Raw genomic sequence first — 26134 nt, 5'->3', positions numbered from 1 at the left:
AGTTAAAGATAGGTGTTAATAATAGCCAGGGATAAATTGATATAAGCCAAGGGTTCAGTATTCGGGGTGTTTGAGATAGGATGGTTTTAGTGACGTTGGACTGGTTGGCCAAAGTGTAATAGCCTCAAGGAAGAAGAGGTTGTAGTATTGGACGCCTGACTTGATCTTCAGGTGGAGTAGGTTTCTTGGTGGTCTTGACCTTAGGCTTGGGGGTGTCTTGAATTAGTGAACCCGTGATTTGGAGGTGAGCTTAGTAGCTCAACTCTTAGGAATTTGATTTCTTTGTGATTACCTATGCTTTCCCGTGGCTTGATTTAGGTAGTATATTCTAAAGTGATTATCCTAGGGGTGGGGACTTTGGTTATGATTGATGATCCATCAACATGGTTATAGTCGTTTGATTATGGTGATATTGTGTACATATCATTAGTAATCGATTAATTATAATATCGACATTATTTATCAAGATGGCTTGCCTAGGGGACTTTGATGGGGCCCCGATGGGATTGAGTAGTCCGGATTATATCAACAAATGATGTAGCAAGAAATTCTCTCACGAGGGCGCTTTCCCCTGATTGGATGGTCAAGCGGGCGTAAACTCTTTCGTGATTTTGAAACCTCTTAATATCACATCTTTGCTGTGTTTTGCATAGTCGGTTCATAAGAACTTTACACTAGAACGTTTTGGTGAGGGTGGTATTGCTCATGAGCTCAAAATTCTGAGCGTGCTCATATGCTATGTCTTAAATATTACCATTGGATGTTGGATCTAAGGCTATGGAGAGTGAAAGTTTAGAACCACAGTAGTCATTAGAAGCCAAGGAGTAAGTAGAACCATAGTATTCACTGAGGTCTTCACCAAGTAATACTAATTGTAATTCTTCCAGTGTTGGAATTTGCTCTTCGAATGGCAATACTCTAGATTGGATTCTCAAATCCCTCTCCTAGTCCATTCAAGATGACTACTACTGCAAGTTTGATTGTTATAATCCTTGATTCTGAGTACAGAATCATGACCAATTTCATTGCTGTTGTGGAAACTTTGGTAGATCTGGTTTTTCAGTGTGAGATTCCTAGGCTCATAAAGAGCTGCGACCATATCCTCCATAGCTTGATTCACCCTCATTTGTTTGCCCATTAGATTGAGGATGATGAGTCAAGTTCAAGCTTAAAGTAGTTTTCAATTCTAAAAAGTCGCTTGCTAGAAGCATCTAGTAAACTTTGAGTCTTAATCACTGACTATGTCATTAGGCAATCCATAAAATTTACAAAGTTGATTTATAAATTATTTTCTAATTCTGATGCCTTCATGTTTGTCCTAGTAGGTATAAACTGTGCCAGTTTGGTGAGTCGATGAATCACTACCCAAATTGCATCATGCCTCTACTTGTCCAGTAACAAAATCCATAAATATACTTTCCCATTATCGGAAATTGTAGAGGATGCAATAGGCCTCCAATCTTGAAGCATTTTGCTTTATAAATTTGGCATGGTTGACACTTCATCATGTAGTCCTAGACATGCACTTTCATTTTCATGAAAATTAAAGTTTCGCTTTACTAAATTATAGGTCCTTTGTATACAAGGATGACCTGCACTAGGGTTGCCATGACCTTCATATAAAATCGTTTTCTTTATGTCATCCTTATCAGGTGTACACACTTACAATCTATCCCAGATTGTTTACTAATTTCTAGCTTCATCCTCAAAAGTAACATTCTTAGTATCTTGATAACACTCTTATTGAGCTACTTCCTCCCAGATTTGACCAAAATACATATTGGTCCTTGCATAGGCCTTTTAGAGAGAGAAATTAGTTTTAGTAAAACTTAGCACATTAACTTCACCAATTCTGCCAAAGCATCTACTACTTGATTCTAGCTATCTTTGCAATATCTAATCTAATTCATGCATCAATTTTGTCCATCTTACCTTTCTTCCTCTCAAGTCAAGCTAAGTACAAAAGTACTTAAGAGATTTATGATCAATAAAATCTCAAAATTCGAGCCATATAAACAATGTTTCCATATCGTTAAGGCATGTACTACTGCATATAATTTCATTTCTTGTGCATAATACTTTAGTTAAGCATCATTAACTTTTGATATACAAGGGCAATTGGTCCCCCATCTTGGAATAGAGCAGCACCTATTGCCAAGACACTAGCATCTATTTCAATCACGAATGGTTTATCAGGATCCACAATAGTTGTAGTAGTACGCTCATGTTTTAGAATCTCGAAACATTGTTCAAGTCTTTATTATAACTCATAGGCTTGTTGCTCCCTTAGTCACCCCCCTAAAAAGTAATGTCAACGAGAGAGCTATCTTAGCATAATCTTGACCATGATTCCAAAATAATATTGTAAAGTCTAGAAAAGACCGGATCCGTCTTAGGTATGATCAAAGCAGGCTTGCCCAACATTTAATGGACGGATGATGATGAGCAAGATGATGACGGCTCCAGGCCCGCTTCTATTATGCACTACAAAGGTGAGGCAATCCTTACACTGAAGTCAAAAGATATGCGAATCAAGCTTCTTCGACAATCTTACAAGCTGAAGGGTACCAAAGTATTGAAGGATCGAATGAGAGAGAGAGAGTGCAGATAGCAAAACGTCGCACAAGTCTTTGCCGTCATGTCAAACTTGGATAAAATGGGAAAAAGAATTACAAGGTACAAGTACCTAGACCTAGGACTAAGTGTCCTAGGTGTCACATAGGACTAAGTGTCCTATGTGGCCTAAAAGGCACTAACACTACAAGTGCCTATATTTATGCCTATAAGGCACATACCATGGCCTATAGGGCATCACTAGAACCACCAGAAGATGGCCTACAAACCCCCCTCCATGGGATGGGCTGAAGTACTCTGGAAACGTCTTAGAATACCTGGTATTTTCTGGTCATGGTGGCACATGTTCATCCAAAAGGATATAGCCACCTATGAATGTAACAAGGGATATCAGATCATGTAACAAAGGGAACCAAGTGTAAAGCCTGTCGAAAGACTTCGAACTTGGGACGAGGAAGTGCCTTTGTAAACATATCTGCTATGTTGTCCTCTGTGGGAAGATAGGACAACTCTCTGTCTCCTGCTGACAACCGCTCCCGAACATAATGATAATGAACTTCAATATGCTTGGTACGCGCATGAAACACTAGGTTACGGGCAATGGCCAAAGCACTCTGGATGTCAGTGTAGACAATAGTGGAGGATGTCTAGCGAATACCAAGATTTGAATTGCTAAGAAGGAGGGGAGCTGTTCGGAGCTGTTGGAGGGGGGGAGAAAAAAAACGAGAGGAAGCTCATAAGAGACTGGAGATCAGAGATCGAGGAGCCGTAGCTGCTTGTGGGAGAGGATATGTGAACAGCGTGAGCTGTAGAAGAGGGAGGGTGTGTCAGAAATCGAGATAATGGAGAACCAAGCAAAAAAAAATTGCCAGTATGTGACACTCTGGTGTCGGAACATCCTGCCCAGTCACTATCCGTGTAAGCATGCATGGTAAGTGAACCCTGATCACGATAGAAGAGGGCTAAATCCTGAGTGCCTCTGAGATATCTAAAGACTCTCTTCACTGCCTGCCAATGCTGTGAACTGGGCATGTGCATGAATCTGCTGAGCTGAGATACTGCATACTGTAAGTCAGGTCTGGTGTGACATAAATAAATAAGACATCCAACAGCCTGCTGATAAAGAGTAATATCACATGGTGGGCTCCCATCATGAGCTGAGAATTTGAAGCCAAGGTCCACTGGAGTAGAGATTGGCTTGCAATCCTCAAACTGAAAACGATCAAGGAGCTGTCCAATATACTTGGACTGAGACATCATGATACCCCCCTCAACATGAGCAAACTGAATGCCCAAATAATAGTGGATCTGTCCCATGTCTAACATTTCAAAAAACTGCTGCAAATCAGCCTTGAAAGCTGCAATTTGCTGAGTATTTGGGCCCATGATGAGCATATCATCCACATATAAAATCAGCACTAAAAAATCAGATCCACTCCCACGGACATAAGGAGTGGGTTCTGTGGGACTATTCTGAAAACCAAGGGATAGTAAGTGTGCATGAGTTTTGGCATACCATGCCCTCGGTGCGTGCTTCAAACCATAAAGGGCTTTTCTAAGCCGGCATACCTTATTTTCACAAGCCTCAAAGCCAGGAGGTTGTGAGACATAGATTTCTTCCTGCAGATCCCCATGAAGAAAAGCAGTTTTGATGTCAAGCTGGTGCACTTGTCAATGATGTTGGGCTGCAATGGTAGTGACACATCTAATGGTAGTAATCCTGGATGTGGGAGCAAATGTCTCCTCAAAGTCAATGCCTTGTTGTTGGGCATACCCTTTTGCAATAAGACGGGCTTTGTATTGATCTATGCTGCCATCAGATTTCCTTTTTAATTTGTAGACCCACCGGGTTCCAATGGCATGCTTGCCGGGAGGGAGATCTACTAATTCCCATGTGTCGTTTTTAGCAATGGAATGTAACTCAGCTCTCATTGCATTCATCCACTCTTTGCTGTCAAAAGCATCTTTATGGCACAGAGGCCCTTCATCGCAAGCTGCAGCAAGGAGTGGAAACTCAAGAAAGTGACCATGCTGTCTATTCCCTGATCTTGTCCAGGCAGCAAAAGGCTGATCTTGTTTGCTGTCCCTCAATGTATCAAGAAGCCATATGGGAACTTGCCTTTGTTGTCTATTGACAGCTCTTTCTTCAATGACTGCATCATGAATAGTGGGATCATTTTGTGCTGGAAGAGAAACCTGCAAATCAGCATGGGGTAGTGGCTGATTATTGTTTGATGGAGGGCCTGCAGGAGGCTCATGTTGCTGGTCAAAGTCCTCTTCTGAGGATGGCAGAGGTAACCAAGATTCAAAGGCATCAAACATGTTAGCATCTGGCTTAGCTTTGTAGTCCACAAGAGGAGAAGCTGAATGTTCAGCAAAGATTACATCTCTACTTACAATAATCTTCCCAGTATTTGGTTGGTATAACCGATACCCTCTGCTCTCGTGGCTGTAACCAATAAATATGCATTTGATTGCCTTGTCATCAAGCTTATGTCTCAACTAAGATGGTAGATGAACATATGCAAGAGACCCAAAAACTCTCATGTGTGAAAGTGAAGGCTTCCTGCCTTTCCATGCTTCATAAGGTGTAACAGTCTGCAATGCCCGTGTAGGTGATCTATTCAGCACATAGTTGGCACACATTACTGCATCAAGCCAAAATTTATTGGGCAAAGACTTCGCCTTAAGCATGCATCTGGCCATCTCCATTGTGGACCTGTTTTTCCTTTTAGAAACAGGATTCTGCTGAGGAGTGTAAGGGGTAGTACATGAGTGAATAATGCCCCGTGAAGACAGAAATGCATCAAACTCCTTTGACATATAGTCTCCCCCCCTATCTGTGTTGAGGGTGACAAGCTTGCATCCTGATTCATTCTCAACCATATTCAGCCATCTCTGAAAGCATAGGAAAACTTCAGATTTGGCTTTTAAAGGATATATCCAGCAATATCTTGTGAAATCATCAATGAGAGTGGTGAAATACTTGTACCCCCCAATGGCATTTGTCCTCATTGGGCCACAGACATCACTGTGCACTAGCTGCAATTTCCTTTGTAAGAGTTTTGGACAATTCTTTTGAAAAGGAAATCGATGCATCTTACCCAAAAGACAACCCTCACACACATGTTTGGAAACTGTGTGAGTTTGAGGTACATCATTTGCCATCTGCTTTGAATGTAGCTTTGCAAGAGCTCTATAATTGAGATGGCCCATTCTCTCATGCCAAAGATGAGTTTCAGCAAGCTGTGAATCTGAAATAGCCAATGCTTCAATAGAAAGTGCAGCTGAGTGATGATCAAGGTGATAAAGCCCCTTTTGCAAAGTGCCAGTGAGAACTATGGCATTGTCATCATGAAGATCATAAACTAGGCTTCTGTAGCCATCAAAAATAACTCTGAAACCTGAAGTGGCAATTGCTGAAATTGAAATCAAGTTGACTTCAATTCCAGGCACAAAAAGGAAATTTGTCGAAGTAATAAGATGGCTTGAAATGGATGTGAGCTGCACATCTCCAATTCCTTTTACAGCATATGAAGTATTATTAGCACATGTGACAGTCCCCCCTCGAGGTGCATCAGCTAAAGAATGAAACAACTGTCTGCAAGATGTGACATGCTTGGAAGCACCACTATCAAAGTACCAGGACTGAGCATCATTAGCAGTAAAGAATGCATCAGCTTTGGAGGGATCAAATGAGCAATGGACAGCCCATGCCCAATCATCCTGAAGAGCATGTGCATGTGAAGCATCTTCTGGCTCATGGGATTCAATAGCATGAGAGGCATTAACTGTCAATCCTGCTTTCTTTTTCTCCGAAGCAATGCGCTTCCTGCATTCTGAGATGTCATGTTCAAGCTTGCGACAATAGTAGCATCTTTTCTTCTTTGACTTATCTGCTGTATTTTTAGATGCATGGGAGGAATTGCAGCTGCTATGTGCAGATTTTGGCTTGCCCATAGGCTTGGAAGCCTTGCCTCTTCCTGTCTGTTGTGAAGCAAGATCAGGAATAATGGCTTGTCTATTAGCTCTACTTTGCTCTTCCTGCAAAAGCAAAGTCACTAGCTGATCAAAAGAATAGTGGTCTGGATTACCCATGGCCACTAATCGAAGGGTTGTAGCAAACCCTTGATATGTATCTGGCAGTCCATTCAATGTGGTACTCACAAGCTGTAAATTTGGCACCACCTCATCAATGTTGGCAAGTTGTTCCATGAGGTCCTTGACCTTTGTCAGGTATGCATCCATAGAGTCACCTTCGTTCATGCTGACTTCGTGTAATTGCCTTCTCAAATATGCAACACGTGCCTCATTGCGAATCTAATAGAGAGAAGCCAATTTATCCCAAGCAGCCTTTGCTGTCCTGCAAGACCGGATGTGTGGAATAATGATTCTCTTGCATGATAAAGCATTACATGAATGTGCATTTGCATCTCTTGCATCCCATCTAGACTATTCCTGAGTTGGAAGAGCAGCAGTAGGAGTGCTAGAAGATGAGGCATCAGGAGGAGTATCCCCTGCAGAGGGACTAGTAGTAGAGGCAACCACTGTAGCATTGGCTGGCCTCAGATCAGCCCCAGAAACAATATTCCACAAATGCTTTGCAACAAGAATATGTTTCATGAGATAAGACCACATCGGATAGTTGGTGCCATCCAACTTATCATCTTCACGAAGAACTCCAAATAAATCTTGATTGTTCCCAGCCATAGCAAATGTGATACCCTGAAAGAGACCTGAAAACCCAAAAGCCTCAAGGCTATCACTGCAAAAAGCGGGCTGTCCAAAAATGACAGCAAATATCTGCAAATTTCCGACCCAGATCAAAGGGCAAATGCAAATCTGACCCAAATGTGACTGTGGCAGGCAATGTTCACTGCAAAAACAGCAAATCTGGCAAAAGCCCCAAATTTATTGAGGGCAAATAGGCCAAAAAGAGGGCAAATGCAGAAAAGCCCCAAATTTTACTGAAATTTTTGCTAATGTGACCCAATGTATGCAAATCTGACTGAAAGTCCTGCAAAAGTGACTCAATGTCCTGCAATCTGACCCAATGTACTGCAAACAAACAAGAGATTGCAGACCAAATCCAAAGCCCTAATGTTCTTGCAAGAAATTGCAACCAAAGAAGGTGAAAAGAACTGGAAGCCCCAAATTTATCAATGTCTTGCAAAAGCCCCCAAATTGTAAATAACTTCGCACGTGTGAAACCTGTACGGAACTCCTAGAGCAAGTATGAGCTGTACGGACAGCTCGTCTACGGTCACGTGTGTACGGAATGCAGGTACAAGTTACTGACATATGATCTGAAGGTGAGGTCGTACGGAAGAACGTACGAAACAAGGACGGAGCAGATGAACTTGTACGAAGCAGGTACGATGCAAGTACACTTGTACGAAAATCTGTACTGGAGACCTGTACCGTACGATTGTATGGATGAAGGGGCAGTGAAGTTGAAGGGAGCTGTTGTGAGTCCAGGTGCAGGAGAAGACGAGTCAAGCCCAGCTCTGATACCACTAAAGGATCGAATGAGAGAGAGAGAGAGAGAGAGTGCAGATAGCAAAACGCACAAGTCTTTGCCGTCATGTCAAACTTGGATAAAATGGGAAAAAGAAGTACAAGGTACAAGTACCTAGACCTAGGACTAAGTGTCCTAGGTGTCACATAGGACTAAGTGTCCTATGTGGCCTAAAAGGCACTAACACTACAAGTGCCTATATTTATGCCTACAAGGCACATACCATGGCCTATAGGGCATCACTAGAACCACCAGAAGATGGCCTACAAGTATGGATAGCTGAGGAGGTTACACAAGCTCAACTAAAAAATAAGGCAACTGAATTAGCTAAAGTCAGGGCTGCTAGAAAGGATGGAGAATGGGCAGTTTACCGTGAAGGGGTAGCCCTAATCAGAGAGTTTAAATCAAAACCAAAAGACTCTCAGTCTTAAACTGATGTATGGCTGATTACTCTTTCAAACTATTATGTAGGTACTCTAAATAAACGGGGGTTGCTTTTGCACTCCTTGGGAGCTGCCATGCACCCTCTCTAAAGCAGTTGTACTAGAGGGTTTCTTGTTGTCCCATAGACCTTTTGGTCTCCAGTGGACGTTAATAGACTTTCTTTCTTTCTTTCTTTTGTAACCTTGGTACTATCAATACGAATACCATTTGCGGAGAATATATGGCCAAGATATTAGATCTCACATTTAAGGAAGTCATGCTTAGATATTGTTTCTCCCGTCTTAGAATATTAAGGGCAATTCTAAGGTGGGTATCATGCTCTGTGAAGGTTTTACTATAAACCAGAATATCATTCAAAAACACCACCATAACATTTTCCAAGTAAGTATGAAATATATAATTCGTTCTTTGTTGAAAAGTGGCAAGAGCATTCGTGATACAAACGGTAATACTAAGAATTTAAAATGGCCATACCTCATTTCAAACCCAGTAGCAATCGTAGATGTTGGGCATGCTCGCCCTTCCCCTTCCTCCCAACCCCCTTTCACAGCCACTGCAGCGAATCTGGGGATCATCCTTATTACTCATGCCCCACTCATCCCCCTCCCTCCCCTCACCCCCCCTTCCGTGGGCTCTTCCTCCCCCCCTCCTACAATCTCCATCTCTCCCACCACCCTCTCGATCTTGCAAGTCTCTTAGTGCCAGCCTTTGCCTAGGCCCCCTAGCCAGAGCGCGTGTTCATGGTCTTAGTCCCAGCCTGCTCCTTGCAAGCTCAAGACTTGACTCCTTCAGGGACGGCACAAGAGTCTTCCCCTTTTTCTCGGACTCTAGGGCTGAAGCTTCATACCCTCTTGTGGGAGATTTGGAGGTTGGGGCCTTGCGATGATCTTGATACTTCAAATGACTACCCCACTGCTTTGCAGATGCCAATGCTGATTTTGCAGCCCTAGAAAGGGGGTTCCATTGGTGTAGTTGGGAGCCCTTTGCATCCTTTCTTAGTGGAGCCTTGATTTGATGATGAGGAATTGATTGTTCCGTATGATGAGGAGTGGTTGGGACAGCAAGGGAAGGAGCTCTGGATGACACATGGGCACATGGCAACCTTTCAGCTCGCTTTCTCACATTACAGACCAGGATTGGGTCTTGTAGTAGTAGGGATCCGTTTACCACTCAAGGAGCAGCTCAAGGAGCAGCTCAAGCAGGTCACACACGGGCTGCTAAATCAGTGTGCCAGCCTGAGCTAGTCATGTCTTTGGCGCCATCGCTTTACACGGACCATGTTATGCAATTGTTGAATTTTTGCCTTGCAATCACTCATACTAGTAGCTTTTTCATCATCTTCTTATTCCGTCTCTAGATTGTTAGGAGGTTCCTAGACCTACAACTAAACTATAACCCTTAGAATCTCGAATATCTATTAGACATTAGAAGAAACTTCCCAATGTAGGGAACTGTAAAAAGATAGTCTTCCTTATATTAAATAAAATGAATAAGATGACTAAGGAGGTAAATGGGGCTAATAGAGTATACAAGTTACTCTTATTTCTTTTTGAACAAGATTCCACAAGGGTATATTTGTTTTCAAATGTGAAAACCGCTATTAAACATAGAGGGGGAGAACATACTTGCGATAATCTTTGAAGAGCTTATCTGAACTAGACTCATGCTGACCAAGTGAAAAGACTAGCAATCAATGATTAAGCACTTCCTTGACTAGTTGTGGCCACCACCATAGTAAAGATTGTGTAGTGTCATCGTGTAAAAATCATGGATAGAGTGATATCACTGATACTGTAACTGACCACTAACGCATTGAATTTGAAGTAGATAAACGTGAATTTATGTGAAGTCATGTAAAGAGAACTCAGACACACAAGTCGTTTACTGTGCACAAAATATGAAATGAATAAATCAGCTGAAAATGAAATGTATGGAATAAATGTCCATAAGTGTCCATGGAAAAGGTTGAGGCCTGCTACAAAAAACCATTGAACATGAATCTTTGAGAGCAAAAGTAGTATATTTGGCGACATCAGAAATTCTTGATTTTTTTAAGGTGCTAAAAGAAATTCTTCATCCATTACATGGTTTCATGTAAAATGCTTTTTTCTATTGTGTTAGGTACTTTCCTGGAGCTACTTGAACCTTATATTTTAAAGGATATACTTGGTGCGCTTGCACCTGAGGTGAGGAACATTTTTTTCTCTGAGAGAGTTATTTTCTAAATAAACATTTGTAATTGTATTAAACTAATGCAATTAGAGGACAGGTCATGCAAGCTCTGGTTGAATATTACAGCCAAAGGGGATGGGTACAAAGGGTGGAACAATGTGTGCTGCGTATGGATATTGCCTCTCTAGACTTTAACCAAGTAAGAAGCTTGTCTTCTTTATTCGTTAATGGAACAGTGCATGCTTCATATGGATATGGCCTCGTTGAGCTTCAATCAAGTAACATGCTTGCCTTTTGGCATCCTATCCTCTTGTTGTAAGTCAAATTCATGACAAGAAGAGCCTAAGTGAGTTATTTTTGTGCAGGTGGTAAGATTGTGTCGTGATAATGGATTGTATAGTGCACTTATATATTTGTTCAACAAAGGACTTGATGATTACAAGTCCCCTTTGGAGGAGCTAATGGCTGTTGCACAAGACGTCTCCAACCCTAATGCTCAAGTGTTCGGGTTCGTTTTCTAGCTACTACAGTTCTGTAAAGGTGTAGACCTTGCAATATAAAGAAGTGATTAGCTCATATGCTATATTTAAAGACCTTGCAACGTAAAGAATGATTATAGTGCTACGCTCACCTGCACTCAATATGAGCATGTGCTATGTGTCATGTGTGAGAATACTTGTAGGAACTCTAGGCCATCTTCTCCCGGTCGTATTGATGCCCTATGGGCCCTGGTATGTGCCTTGTAGGCATAGTTATAGGCACTTCAGTGTTTTAGTGCCTTTTATGCCACATAGGACATTTAGTCCTATGTGACACCTAGGACACTTAGTCCTAGGGTCTCTTCCATGTACTTTGTAGTTGCTTTCTTTTCATTATTCTAGTGAGACAGCTTTCAACTGTGCTTGCAGTGTCCTTGTACTTTGCTTCTCTCCGTACTTTGACCCTACAGTGGTATCGGAGCAGGGCTTCTGACTTGTGCCTCTGCTCTGTATCCCCTCTCCATTCCAAGCTTGGGAGAGGAGATATCATGTTCGTGGGAGCAACCTCTGCAACAACTCCATCGTACAGCCCTGTGCTGTTTTGTTGAACGTGTGCGCAAACGCATCTCCAACATGTGTTTATTCGTCAGTGCATTTTGTAGCAGCGCCGTACAGACGTACGCTACCGGCATCGTACACCTGCCGTACACTGTGCCTTGTACCTATGTACCTGCGCTGCCTATTCGTTCCCACGCGCGTGGAGCTACCACACGCACGCGATAGTACTTGCAGCTGTACGTACCTACACAGTTCTGCTGTCGTACAACCAAGCGTACACCAGGCTTCTGTACAACACACGCTTTGTGCTTTTCGTACAACAGAAGCGCATTTGGAATTCAGCCAGTGTTTGGTTGATATTCAAGCAGATTTGGGAGTGGATTTGTGCACATTTGGTGCACAGGTTTATTTGCAGGCAAATTTGGCAGGCAGATTTGGAAGATTTTGTGTTGGGTTATGCTTTTGGGCCGATGCATTTTGTCACCTTTGCTATATTTCAGCAAAATTTGGGGCTTTTGGTCATTTGCCCCAATTTTGATATTTTTGCCCTTCTAGAAATTGGGGCTTTTGCCAATTTTGTTGAAATTTGCAGTGACATTGACTTGGAACAGTCAATTTTGGGAATTTGACGGACATTGAATGCAGGAGCATTGAAATCGGCAAGAAATTGCAGGACATTGCTGGTAGATTGCAGATTTGCAGTCAATTTGGGGCTTTTCCTGAATTTGCCCTATTTTCGGCTCAGTTTTGCTCTACAAATTGGGGCTTTTGGGTCTATTGCAGGCAGATTGCACGATACTTTCAGATTTGCAATGAAATTGGCAAGAAATTGCAGGCCATTTGATCACATTTGCAAATTACAGCTTAATTTGGGGCTTTTCCAGATTTGGACAGCAAGTCCTATTTTTTTTGCAGTTGCAAGCCTTGAGGCTATCTTTTGGGTCACTTTGTCAGTGCATTTTTGGACTTGTCCTATTTGCAATGGCTGGCAACAATCATGATTTATTTGGCATTCTTTGTGAAGATGATACGTTGGATGGCACCAACTATCCGATGTGGTCTTATCTCATGAAACATATTCTTGTTGCAAGAAATTTTTGGAACATTGTTTCTAGGATTGATCTGAGGCCAGCCAATGCTATAGTGGCTGCCCCTAATGCTGGTCCCTCTGCAGGGGGGACTCCTCCTGATGCTTTATCCTCTAGCACCCCTGTTGCTGCTCCTCCAACTCAGGAACAAACAAGATGGGATGCAAGAGATGCAAATGCACATTCCTGTATTGCTCTATCATGCAAGAGAATCATTATTCCTCACATCCGGTCATGCAGGACAGCAAAGGATGCTTGGGATAAATTGGCTTCTCTTTATCAGATTCGCAATGAGGCACGTGTTGCATATTTAAGAAGGCAATTGCAGGAAGTCAGCATGAATGAAGGTGACTCTATGGATGCATACTTGACAAAGGTCAAGGACCTCATGGAACAACTTGCCAATATTGATGAGGTGGTGCCAAATTCTAAGCTTGTTAGTACCACATTGAATGGGCTGCTAGATAGATATCAAGGGTTTGCTACAACCCTTCGACTAGTGGCCATGGGTAATCCAGACCACTACTCCTTTGATCAGTTAGTAACTTTGCTTTTGCAGGAAGAGCTAAGTCGTGCTAATAGGCATGCTACTATTCTTGATCATGCATTTGCTTCACAGCAGACAGGAAAAGGCAAGGCTTCCAAGCCTATGGGCAAGTCTAAATATGCGCCTAACAGTGGCAATTCCTCCAATGTATCTCAAGATACAGCAGATAAGTCAAAGAAGAAAAGATGCAACTATTGTTGCAAGCCAGGGCATGAAATTTCAAAATGCAAGAAGCGTTTTTTTTTTTTTTGCCGAAAAAACAGTGCTAATTATATTACTTCGAGAACAAGATACAAGAGGTCAGCATTGCAGCTGACGGGCTGCGTTCACAAATCGGACACAGCCCAAAAGGTAACAAAAGTAAAGCTCTCTCTCACGGAGGGATCAGGCGAGTGTGAGTGAACAGCCAGAGAGGTGGTGAGTAGCGCCACTGAAGGCCCTGCGAAGCCTGCTCGAAGAAGAGGCCCTGTGTGTCCCAAACTCGGAGGAAACGTCTCCGCTTCTCCCGACCGGCCCGGGAGTCCCCCTGTATCTGGTCCCACTGGCCTCTGAGGGTGTGTATAATCTCACTCCAGATGTCAGTCATGATCTGGGCAGTCGATAAGGAGGTGCCACCGAGGATCTGCACGCAGCGCGAGGTCCAAATGTGCCATCCTGCGATGCTGCTAATAATCTCCCAGACTGGCTGCCTCTCTTGGGCTCCTGTGCCAGCCTCTGCCAGGTGCGGCGGGATACTCTCGAGCGGCCCCCACGTCCCCTGTGTGATAAGGAATGTGGGGTCCTGCTGACATGCCTCGAATAAGTGATGAAAACCAGGTGCGGTGCTGCACCAGCAGAACGCGCCCCAAGTGATCAATCCTAGCTCCGGTGCTGCGCGAGTAAGGATCCCGAAAGTCCACCTCCACACTTCCTGGGCGCGAGTGCAACTCCATAGGCAGTGTTTTGGTGACTCCTCGTCCTCATGACAGATCTGACAACGTCCGTCTTGGCCTATCTGCCGCAACCAGCTCCCCACTGGAAGACCTTTGTGGGCAAGAAGCCACAGGAAGTAGGAGATCTTCCGCAGCCGCCAGCTCTCCCACAAGGCCTTCCAGAAGGCCTGCAAAAAGAACCTGGAAATACCCTGTGCATACCAACTGGGCCGCTGGATGGGAGGGCGGCTCTGCATCCTCCCGAGAACTCGCCTGCCCAATGTCGTGCTGTAGGCAAAGAAAGAGGTCGGCCCCTGACCTATCACAATCTCTGGCCATCTCCACTCTCCTGGGTCCCAATCAAGCTCTGACAAGGCCCGCCCCTCCCAGAGCCAGAGTCGCCAAAGCTGCAGCTGATCGTGCTCTATGCTAGGATCGATCCGCCAAACCTTCCCCACGAGGCCTACGACCTGAACCCTCTGCCATGGGAGTAGGGGGTCGATGAGCACATCCTCTCTCCTGAGTCGTCCATCCCCGGTAACCGCGAAGAAGGAAACAGAGGAGTCGTCCATCCGCCTTGCGACCACCAGTGGGATGCCACGGGGGGTGAACTGTCCCAGCCAACGGTCATCACCAGGCATGAGGATCTGAAGCTCGGGTGGAACCAACCAATCAGCTGGAATCGCGCCGTCGATCTCCGTACGTCTCGCCTGGGCTCCACGGGCACCTCGAGGTGCGTCTGCAAGATCAGCCGTCTCCAAATGTCTGTACGTGTCCCTCCAAACTCGAAGGGACCGGGCTGGCCCCCGCATCCAGCCGTCCCACCTGATGTGTGATCTCTCCCCCAACTGAAGGCCCTCGGCATCTCTGACCTGATCGTTCCAGATAAGCGGCTGGCGATCGATCTCCTTCTGACAGCTAGGAGGGGACTGTATGAGACTGAGGCGGAGCTGCCTCCAAACCGTGAGGAGGCTACGAACGAGTGGGGAGCGGGGCTGAGTGAGCGGGGCGGAAGTGAAGATCCACCTGAGGGACGGTAGCCACTCTCCATCTCGGCACGGGACACAAGAACCGACCCCCTGCTCAAGTAACATCTTCCACATTTGCCCCCCCGGGGTCAAACCGCGGATAACTAGCTTGCCTAACAGGGCCCGACTCTGAAGCTCTGGATCAATGACCCCCAGGCCACCCTCAGCCTGCGGAAGAATGACTGTCTGCCAAGCAACCCTGGCTCTGGTATCTCTGAGGCCATCCTCCCCGGACCAAAGGAAGTTCCGAACCAACCTCCTAAGCTGTGCCACGCTGGATCTCGAGAAACACCAACAGGAAGCCACATACCAAGCCGTGGCTAGGAGGACCTGGTTGACTACCAGGGCACGACCTGCAAGGGAGAGCTTAGCAGTGCTCCAGAAAGCCAGCTTCCGTCGGATGGAATCTAGCACCGAGAGAAACTGCTGAGCTGGCGTGATATCCAGGCCGACCTAAAAACCGAGATATCTAGCTGTCTGTCCCCGCGGGATCCACCTGAAACCCAAAAACCTCCCCCACTAAGAGCACGCCCCGGGGTCTGTGAGAAAACCAACTGATTTGTTCTAGTTGATTTTCGCACTGGCAGCCGAACAGAAGACCTCTAGGGCCAACCTCACCCTCTCCAACATCATCTCATCATCCTGGACATACAGTGCTGTGTCATCCGCGTACTCCGAGTCCAGGAGCTCCGTGTCCTCCCGGAGTGGAAGGCGAACACCCCTGATCCCAGTAGACCTCGCCCGAAGGTAGTATGTCATAGCCGCAGCGAAGAAGAGAAACAGGTAAGGAGCAAGGGGGCAGCCCTGACGCACTGATCTCTCCAAACGAAAATGCTCACCCATCCTGCCGCCAATGATGACCCTGCTAGAAGCTGTCCTGTATAACGCTGAAATACCCTGAATCCAACCTGCTGGGAAACCTAGTCGCTCCAGAGTCCCCTCCAGAAAGGACTAGTCCACTCGATCGTAGGCCTTCTCAAAGTCGATAAGTAGGATGGCTAGGTGTGACCCACTGTGCTGAGCCCACTCTGCCGCCTCTGAGAAGGTGAAGACATTATCCAGGATACTGCGATCCTGGACAAAGCCTGTCTGAGTGTCATGAATGAGGTCTAGGAGTAGAGGCCGAACTCTGGCGCTGATCATCTTGGCAAGGATTTTGTAGGCAGTGGTGAGGAGGGTGATCGAGCGCCACTGACGGATCTCCTGTCTATCTCCTCCCTTCGGGATGAGGCAAATCAGTCCCGAGGAGAGGCTCTCTGGCATATAACCACTGCTGAAAATCCTCTGAAGAGCTGCTAGGAGGGGCTGATGGATCTGATCCCAGAAGGAGGTGAAGAATGCCCGGGATAGCCCATCCTCGCCCGGGCATTTCTGCCCGTCGATGGCCATCAAGGCCTCCAACATCTCGTCCGTAGTGAACGGTGCCAAAAACGTCGCCTGCATGCTGGGCTGGACCAGGGATGGAATGTGCCTCCACACCTCCTCACGGGAGCGTCGAGTGCGAGGGGCAAGCGGCTCCTGCTGGAAAAGAGTCCTGTAGAAGTCGGTAGCCAACCCCAAGACCTCACCCGGATCAGTAACGATGTGCCCCTCTGCTGTCCTAAGACTCCGTAGCTGATCACCTGCTGCTCTCTGGCCATGTGTCCTGAAGAACTCCCTGCACATCCGGTCGCCCTTGCGAGCCCAGAAAGAGAGAGGCGTGATAGGAAAACTGCTGGAGTCGCTGAATGGAAGCGAGGTCCCTCCGAAGAGCTCTCTCTCTGCCCCACCAATCTCTGTCCCATAGACTGCCGATACTGCTGCGCACGTCCTCCCTCAAGAAAATGGAGTCGGGAATCCGGCATGAACGGGGGGGAAGGGCCTGAACTGCCGAGTCTAATGATAAGAGCACAGGCGCATGGTCGGAAAGTATCGTCCCTAGAACTATACCCGCCTGACCGCCTCTGCTGATGGCCCAATCACTGACATAAAATCTATCTAGCCTCTCCAGGAGTCTGCCTCCTTCCCTGCGGAAGCCCCACGAGAAGTCCAAGCTCCCGTGCCAACGACGGAAGGACGGGTCTCTCCAGCTGTCCCTACCTCCTGTCGCGAAGATAAATGAGTCCCAAGCGGACTGCTCTGCCTGAGACATACCTGTAAACTCTTTCTTGTTATGTACTGATGTTTGTCGGAACGAGAAACATTAGAATGAATAAAATCATTTGATGCATGATCTCTTAAGATAAGTTCATAGTTTGCCTTTTGTAGCTGCAGTCATAACATGATTTCACCTGAGATGTCTTGCAATTTGAGTCTCTGTTATGAATGATCAAGAAATAAACGAGGAGATGCCGTTATAGGTATTAAAATGGAAGTGGAATCATTTTCCAATTAAACACAAAATTTCAGTTCTCTCTTACATCAAGCAGTAAGGAGGGTAAGGGATACATCTAGTCTTGTTTGGTTCTTGTTCAAGCCAGAAATGATGGTGCAAAAGGTCGAAGACTGAAACCTGAAGGTCAATGAAGAGGGAGCCAGCATTCCCAAGAATGCAATGGGCCCAACTGGATGCTGCCAAATGGATGCAAGTAACACACACACTTTTTTTTGGGGTGAAATCCATCTGTCAATATACTACAAAAAACAGTCCCAAAGAAAGGGACTAAGAACTGCAAACATCAGAAGACATCATTATATGACAAGAAGGCAGGAAGAACTGATATTTAGCCAGAGGGAGATCACCAAAGACCCAATGGTTACGGTCCTTCGTTGGGTCCAGAGTGCCCAATAATGCACCCATCCTTGCCTCACGGGATGAAAACCAAACAGCCAGAAAGTCTTGCCAAAGGAAGCACTGGGAATCGGGCCTGAAGCCGCTGCTGTAGAAAGAGCAAGAAATCACGATACTCCGGGCAATGCCAATATAGATGATGCATAGACTCCTGTGTGGACATGCATCGTCGACACGTGGCAGGAGCAATATGACGAGGATCTAAAATCTGTCCAAAGGAAGAACCCCAAACGTAAAGCGCCATAAGAAAAACTTTTTCCGAATTGGGAGCTTGGAATCCCAAATGTGCTGCAACATTTTATGCCACCACCGAGAGCTGCGTGCCATATACCAGATGCGATTGGAGGCAACAAGACCTTATACGAAGATGCAACCATGATATCAGCTAATGGTAGCGCACAACAAAGACAATCACATGATTGAAGCACCCAGACTGAGGCGATTTCCGAAAACCCCCTTGGATCAGACCACAAGGTGTCATTGCAGTTCCATACCGCCATCTTCAATTTGTGCTTTCCTCCTACCCCATGGCCTCGATACGTCATGTGCTGTCCACATCTCTCTCCTCCCCTCTCTGCCCTCTCTCGGATAATGACTTTCCCATCTCTGTAGACAGCCCATTTCTTTCTTCTATGGCTGCCATTACATGATGTACCATTCCCTCTCTTCGATGCTCATGCTGCAAGAGCATGAGGTCATCATCTAGATATGTCCCGGCTCCCTTTAGCGTGGCCCTCATGCTCATAAAGGTAGATCTATCCATAGCAGTCCTGAATTTTATACCATCGGCCTCATGGGTGCGTCATCCTTCCCCACGTCCATGCAGCCTCAAAGGTGAGGTTGACACTCATCTTGATAATGAGTGCTTTGATGTCCACTTAGTGCGTTGTTGTATGCAATAGCCACGCATCCAATGCTTCAATACATGGATCATTTTGTGGCTACAGACGTGTTGCCTGGATTGGAAATTTATGGAAGTTGCACTATGGTTGCTCAAGCATATGCTGATGATTCTTTTTTTACTCCCAAGAATACTGAGAGGGATCGTTCTTCCCTTATGCATGCTCTATCATTATATGGCTTGGCTGTTGGTCTACATGTCGATTTTCAGAAGTCTAAGATGTTACCATTGCGTTCTAAAGATTGGATAGTCTTTTATGGTTGGGGGAAATTGTCCCGCCTACTCAGTTAGTTCGCCATGTGGGTTATCCTTTGGGTTGGATGATTACTCATCGCGCGAACAAACTGACTGGGTACTTGCAAAATTGAAGAAAAAGCTTGAATACTGAAAACGCTGCAAAAGCTGTCCAATGTACTTGGATTGTGACATTAAAATGCCCCCCTCACTGCAGCAAATGGGATGCCCAGATAGAAGTGCAAAGACCAAGATCAGACATAGCAAATGTCTTCTGCAATCAAGCTTAACATATGCAATTTGCTGAGCATGTGCCCTAGTCACAAGCATGTACTAAAATCAGCAAATCTGTCCCACGCTTGTGGATGTAAAGGGTAGCCTCTGTAGGGCTGTTCTGAAAGCCAAGTGTGAGCAAATGAGTATGAATCCTGGAATTCCAAGCCCGAGGTGCCTGCTTCAATCCAAAAAGGGCTTTTTTCAAGCGGCATACCTTGCTTTCAAAACCTTCAACCTCAAAGTCAGGAGGTTGGGAAGAGACCTCTTCCTGTAAATGCCCATGAAGGAAAGCTGTCTTGATATCAATCTGATGTACTTGCCAATGAAAGTGGGCAGCAAAGGCAATAACAATGCGAATAGTAGTGATCCTGGAAGTGGGATCAAAAGTCTCCTCAAAGTCAATGCCGTGCTGGTGAGCATAGCCGTTAGCAACAAGGCGGGCTTTGTAATGGTTCACTGAACCATCAACTTTCCGTTTGATTTTATAAACCCACTTAGTTTCAATGGCATTCTTGGCAGAAGGCAAATCACACAACTCCCAAGTGTTATTTGATGGATAGAATCCAATTCAGCTTGCATAGTGAAAGGCATCTTGATGACATAATGGCTCTTCATTGCATGCTGTAGCAACCAAAGGATAAGCAACATAACTAGCATGCTCTTTCCGGACAGTTGCTCTAGTATGGGTTGGCAGAGGAGTATCTTGTTTGCTGTCTTTTAATGTGTCAAGGAGCCAACAGGGGACCTTTTTGGGCTCCCGAATTTCAGGGGGCAAGAGCCCTGTGCAAATGGTCCTGATCAATGAGAGGCATATCAGGCTGAATATTTGGCTGCACATGTGGCTGCAATGAGGTACAACCTCAGATGGAACATCATCTTGAGCATCGGATGGAAACAAATGCATCAAGCTGTCAAAAATATATGGGGCATCAACAATGGGCTTTTTTGTGACAATCCAACAAAGGCATAGTGGAAGATTCATCAAACACAATAGCACAACTGACAAAACACTTGCGCGTGCGGGGCTGATAGAGCTTAAAGCCCTTGCTCTCTGAGCTATACCCAATAAAAATGCACTTGATAGCTTTATCATCCAACTTAGTGCAGGTCTGTGAAGGCACATGGGCATAAGCTAAGCATCCAAAAGTCCTTCTGTGAGAAATGCGAGGCTTACGACCCATCCAAGCCTCGTAAGGGGTGATACTCTGCAATGCCTTTGTGGGACATCTGTTCAAGATGTAATTAGCACACATGACCGCATCCAACCACAACTTGTTAGGAAAATGTTTGCCTTTCAACATGCACCTTGCCATCTCCATCACTGACCTATTTTTTCGCTCAGCCACGGGATTCTGTTGAAGACTATAAGGCACCGTGCATCGATGATATATGCCATGGGAAGCCAAAAAAGCAGCAAACTCCTTTGACATGTATTCACCCCCCTTGTCTGTATTAAGGTGAGCAATGTGCAGCCCACTCTTATTCTCAGTCAAGGCAATAAAGTGCTTGAAGCATGAAGAAACTTCAGATTTGGATTTTAAGGTGAAAATCCAAGTGTACCTGGTGAAGTCATCAATAAAAGTGACAAAATAATAGAAGCCCCCAAGAGCTGCAACCCTTATGGGTCCACAAGCATCACTAAGAACTAGATAAAGCTTGCGTGAAGCACCAACTCTCCCATCCTTGGGAAACGCAACACGGTGCATCTTACCAAGCAAGCATGGTTCACAAACATGCTTTGAAGGCATATGCATTTTGGGAACATCAACAACCATACCGTCCTTATATAACTTCACTGAAGCTCCAAAATTGAGGTGTCCAAACCTCTCATGCCACAAATGGATATCTGCCATGGTAGAATCAAGAGCAAAGGCATGTGCATCTGCAAATGCAGCATCATCATCCAAACATCTGTCATAAGCATCAAGTCTATAAAGACCTCTAGTCAATGTGCCAGTCAAGACCATAGTAAAGACATGTGTAGCATCATACATTGCACACCTAACACCTAGAGTAACGATACTACCAGAGACAGAAGTAAGAGCAACTTGCCCACTATCTTTCACGGTATAGGATGCATTATTGGCACATGTGTCACTGCCACCGTGAGATGTATGCTCTAATGAGTTGAATAACTTCTGGCAGAAAGTGATGTGCTTGCTAGCACCACTATCAAAGAACCATGGTCTTGTGCAAAATTAGTGGACTCATGTCGATCTTTTGCACTAGAAGAACTAGATACTGCAAGACCAGACTCTTTCTTTTTCTTTTCAGATGCAATGCGCTTCCTGCATTCAGAAATATCATGCCCAGGTTTTCTGCAATAATTGCATCTCTTCTTCTTTTTGTTATCCCCTGAAGAAGAGGCACCACGTGAATGATCAACATGGGAATGAGAGGGTTTTTCAGCTGAAACCTTGCCTTTTCCTTTGTGTCTGTGCTGGGCAACAAAGGCTTGATCACTAGCCATAGAAGCATTGCGATTCACACGACTTTGCTCCTCCTGAAGAAGACGAGCAACCAGCTGGTCAAATGAGAAATGATTGGCATTACCCCCTTGCAACCAACCTCAATGTAGTAGCAAAGCCTTGATAAGAATCAGGCAACCCATCAAGGTTATTAGAAACAAGCTAAGAATCAGGCATAATCTCATCAATGTTGGTCAACTGCTCTTTCAAATCCTTACATTAGTGAGATAGGCATCCATGTTACCACCCTCTTCAAGCTTCAAGTCTTTCAACTGCTTGCGGAGATAGGCAACCCTCGCCTCATTCCGCACTTGATACAAAGATGCAAGCTGATCCCATGCTTGCTTAGCTGTTTTGCAAGACCGGATATGAGGGATGATAATCCGTTTCACTGAAAGAGCAATCAAGGCATGTGCTTTGGCATCACGACCATCGACTTGAATTTGCTCCTGTGACCCATCACCTAAAGAAGAACCCGAGGCATTAGGTGCAGGATCAGTGTAGGCTTGGCCTCAGAACCTGAAACAATATGCCATAGATGTAAGAAATCCTAAATTTACTATATTTAGAAATGTGCTAAGGAACAGAAAGGAGACTGAAATAGCAGAGAACAAGGAATAATTGTATTTCTTAAGTGTTTGTAGTGTAGCTGTAGTGTCATCCATACAATTGGGCCTCTCTTATATAGAGAGTGAAGAGTCACACATGAAAAGGTGTGTACTCCAAAGTGTATGTGCATGAAGAGGCGTGTACCCCTTGTGAAGGGTGTGACCCTTGATGAGAGGGTACATTACAATAGGAGTGTCTCTTCCATAGAATCTCTTGTGAAGGGTTGTGCCTCATAGGAAGTGTCCCGTCGAAAGGGCATACCCTTCCACAAGTGTCCATTCATCAACCCATCCATAAGTCTAAGATATAGAGAAAGGAATACGTCACAGATTGTGACAATAGATTCTTGGCAACCAAAACATGTCCTATCATGTGTGACCACATGGGATAATTGGTGTCATCAGCCCCAAGCATACCAAAAAGATCATCTTTGTTGGTAGCCATTGATGCAAATGGAGACCAAATACCACAACTGACGAAGGCAATACTAGTGACTGCACAAGCCTCAAGGCTTTCAACTGCAAATGTATCTTGCTGTCCCAAATAAATATGCTGAATGGATAGCAAATACTCAGCACAAGGAGGTGAAGACCTTGATGAGAAAGGTACAGCAAATGTACAGCAACACTCAGAGGTAAGAAAGTCTAGCCTGAGGTGAAAAAACAGGAAATGAGAGCAATAAAAGTCTCTGGTTTGACAGCAGCAGGCTCTAAAGCTCAAGTCGGTGTAAGTAGAAGTCCCAAATGCAAGGAGAAGCTCCAAGCAAGGCGGCTGAAGTAGAGCTTCAAATGTGCAACCACCAGTCCCAAAAGCCAAAATCGGTGACCTTAAAGGCTCCAAAGTGCAGCAGGAGGGACCAAACTCCAAGGTCGATGGATATAGGTGCCCCGAAATGCTGTAGTAGACTCCCAGATTGAAAGTCGATGCTGTAGGTGCCTTGAGAGTGCTCAGGCTGCTGCCAAATGCCAAAGTCGGCTACTATAGATGCTCCAAAGGCTGCACACTTCACGAGGTAGCACCACTCTGCTCCAAATTGAAGAAATAAGCTTCGAACAGGCCGCAAAGACCTCCGTACAGACAATAAATACACCCGTACAGCAGTCCGTACTGTGTACGAACCTACACGTGCAAAATTTCTTGCAATAAATGACCCGTACAAGTAGTAAATGTTGCTGAATGCAGTCCGTACAGACTGCAGATTTTCATACAATCCCACGTGTGAGGCGGCTGCTGCGAAAAAGGATCGAAAATGGCTGTAGGAGGAGTAAATTGCAGCGAAAATTACAGCAGATGCTCCAAAACACAATCTTCCCGCAACGAAACTGCTTGGAGAAGCCTCGGATGTGCACATGTGTGGAAATGCACAGGAAAATGGGCCAATCAGGAGAGAATTAGGCTGCCAAACAGCTCCCAATGGCTCTAACAGGACTCTGGGTGGCTGGAAATGGCTAGAGGGTGGATCCCTGACCTGCTCTGATACCACTGTTGGCTATGGCAAGCAATGGAAGCTCATAAATGAGTGGAAGAAAGCAAAAAACGAGCTGCTGTATATTGAAAATGCTGCTACAACAAGTGTGGAGGCTCAAGGGGGAGCCAACATAACAAAACCCTAGGGCTAACTGCCCTAACTGGACTGAGTGTCCTAACTGACCTAGGTGGTACATGTACTAACTGTACCAATAGTCCTAACTGACTATAACTAGGCCTACAAGGCACATACCAAGGAATAAGTGGCATCTATGGATAGCCCATAGAATGGCCTACACAACCTCGGGCTGCCATGATGTGTTATTTGCTTTTTGCAAATCAACACCTCTGCATTTGGTTATTAGCAGCCAACTCAGTTGGATTTTCTTCTTGGCTTTATTGATGGCAGGATCAAAGGCTGTCCCTTGTTCTCCAAAATGTTACTTGATTGGAAGCATATCCTTTTCCACTTGGAATGGCATGGCCGCGACTCTTTGCAGGGCAATTCTTTAAGGCGTGAAAGTATACATTGGTCAAAGGTCTGTGACCCTCCGTTGGCTTTGCAGGAACCAAGACGTTCCTACTTTATTAGTTTCAAAGGAATCTGCTCTGTGGCTGATGTGATTCATGATGATTGTCACATGATGTCTTTTTCTTTGGCTACTAGACAATATGGTTTATGTTAGAATAAATTGATGAAGGTATACCTATGTTTGTGTGTGCTTGTGTGTCCATGTGTGTGACCAGGTACCTATGTGGTGTGCCTATAGTAGGTGTGATTGATGATGTGTGAGTCAGTAGGTGTGAGTGTGGAAGGTTCTAGTGGATGATTGAGAGATTCATGGAGATATCAGTGGAGTGATTTGTGGATCTGGGGTGCTCTCTCTTGAGCTCACATACAATGTATCACTGGCCTATATATTGGTACTTCCTCTCATGAATAAACAACACTTTCTCCTTCATTGTTGATCTCATCATGTCTTCCTTTCAGTTCCTTCATTTGGTATAGAGCCACGTTCTCCTTGAGCTTCGAGCCTCCATTTTTTGCCACATGTCATCACCTCCTTCATCTTCTCCATCTTCTTCCATATTTCCTCCCTTCTCTCCAAACTTTACAAAGCTTGGTTCTTCTACCACACACGACCATTTTCGGAATGCTCTCAGCAGTAGACTCCTCTAGTAGGGACGAACCTATAGCATCAAGCATTTAGATAGAAATGAGCATTATGCGGCGTGCCGCCACTATTTCTGTTTGCCGATAAATCGCACAATTCCAGAGATAGAGAATACACTTCTCTAATTCCTTCTAGCCATAGTTGGTCGATGGTATAAGACGTCTTGGGTACAAGTCTGAGACCATTTGGTCCATTGACCAAGGAGAATTCTGCAAAAAGATAGTCGCTTTTCATCAGCGTTTCCCGAACGAAATCGCGCACTATTTCACTCATGCTTCATACTGGAAACTCTCCTCAATGAAAGCTTTCATTGCGCTATAAATGCCCCCCTTTGTTGCTGCTCAGAACAGGTCAAATTGGATCCTCCAGTTTCTGTTTGCTCAATTTGGGGATAACTCAGAAATCTTGGTCAAAGCTTGACTTTTCCAGAAGTCTGTCATTTCAAAAATTTTCTTCTATATGTGTTTCAATTGCTTGAAGTGATAGATCTTGAATTCACTGAGTATTGACTTCAGTATGGACCATGGAAGTATCATGGTATTTTTCATATTGAAGTGGTTTATAGTCAAAGATTTGACTATCTTTATGAAAACTATGCTTTGCATGATGAATGCTTGCTTCAACAAAGATAAAGCATGTATATTCTATGATGATGATCTTGTGATGACATGGATGTTGGCTATGTAAAGCATGTATATTCAACAAGGGCACTGTCTACTCTTATACATTGGAGCTAGGGTGTCCAAATGAGTCTACTGCCAATGCAACTTAGAGTGAGTCTAGGTTGGGATCATGTGTGTTGCCACCAGAGGTGGGCAAGCCATGAAGTTTCCCATAGACTACTGCTAGGGGTCAAGGTCATCAATTTGTGGGGGGGTGTTACAACGAATTGATGAAGGTATACCTATGTTTGTG

At 44.9% G+C, this 26134-nt stretch overlaps 1 protein-coding gene across 2 annotated transcripts in view; it reads left to right on the top strand.

The window, feature by feature from the left end:
* The window catches only part of SETH5 (transducin family protein / WD-40 repeat family protein), a 66107-nt gene that overhangs the window by 22530 nt on the left and 17443 nt on the right, over positions 1–26134 (top strand). For both annotated transcript variants that reach the window (XM_087401279.1, XM_087401277.1), the window contains exons 6-8: positions 10658–10722; positions 10806–10907; positions 11074–11216. In XM_087401279.1, the coding sequence (XP_087257405.1) occupies positions 10658–10722; positions 10806–10907; positions 11074–11216 (310 nt within the window). The remainder of the gene's footprint in view (positions 1–10657; positions 10723–10805; positions 10908–11073; positions 11217–26134) is intronic.

The sequence above is a fragment of the Dipteris shenzhenensis genome, chromosome 30 (genome assembly GCF_047967505.1).
Source record: "Dipteris shenzhenensis isolate YYH24624 ecotype China chromosome 30, Dip_SZ_1.0, whole genome shotgun sequence".
Classification (NCBI taxonomy): Eukaryota; Viridiplantae; Streptophyta; class Polypodiopsida; order Gleicheniales; family Dipteridaceae; genus Dipteris; species Dipteris shenzhenensis.
This window is presented reverse-complemented; position numbering and strand designations above follow the sequence as displayed.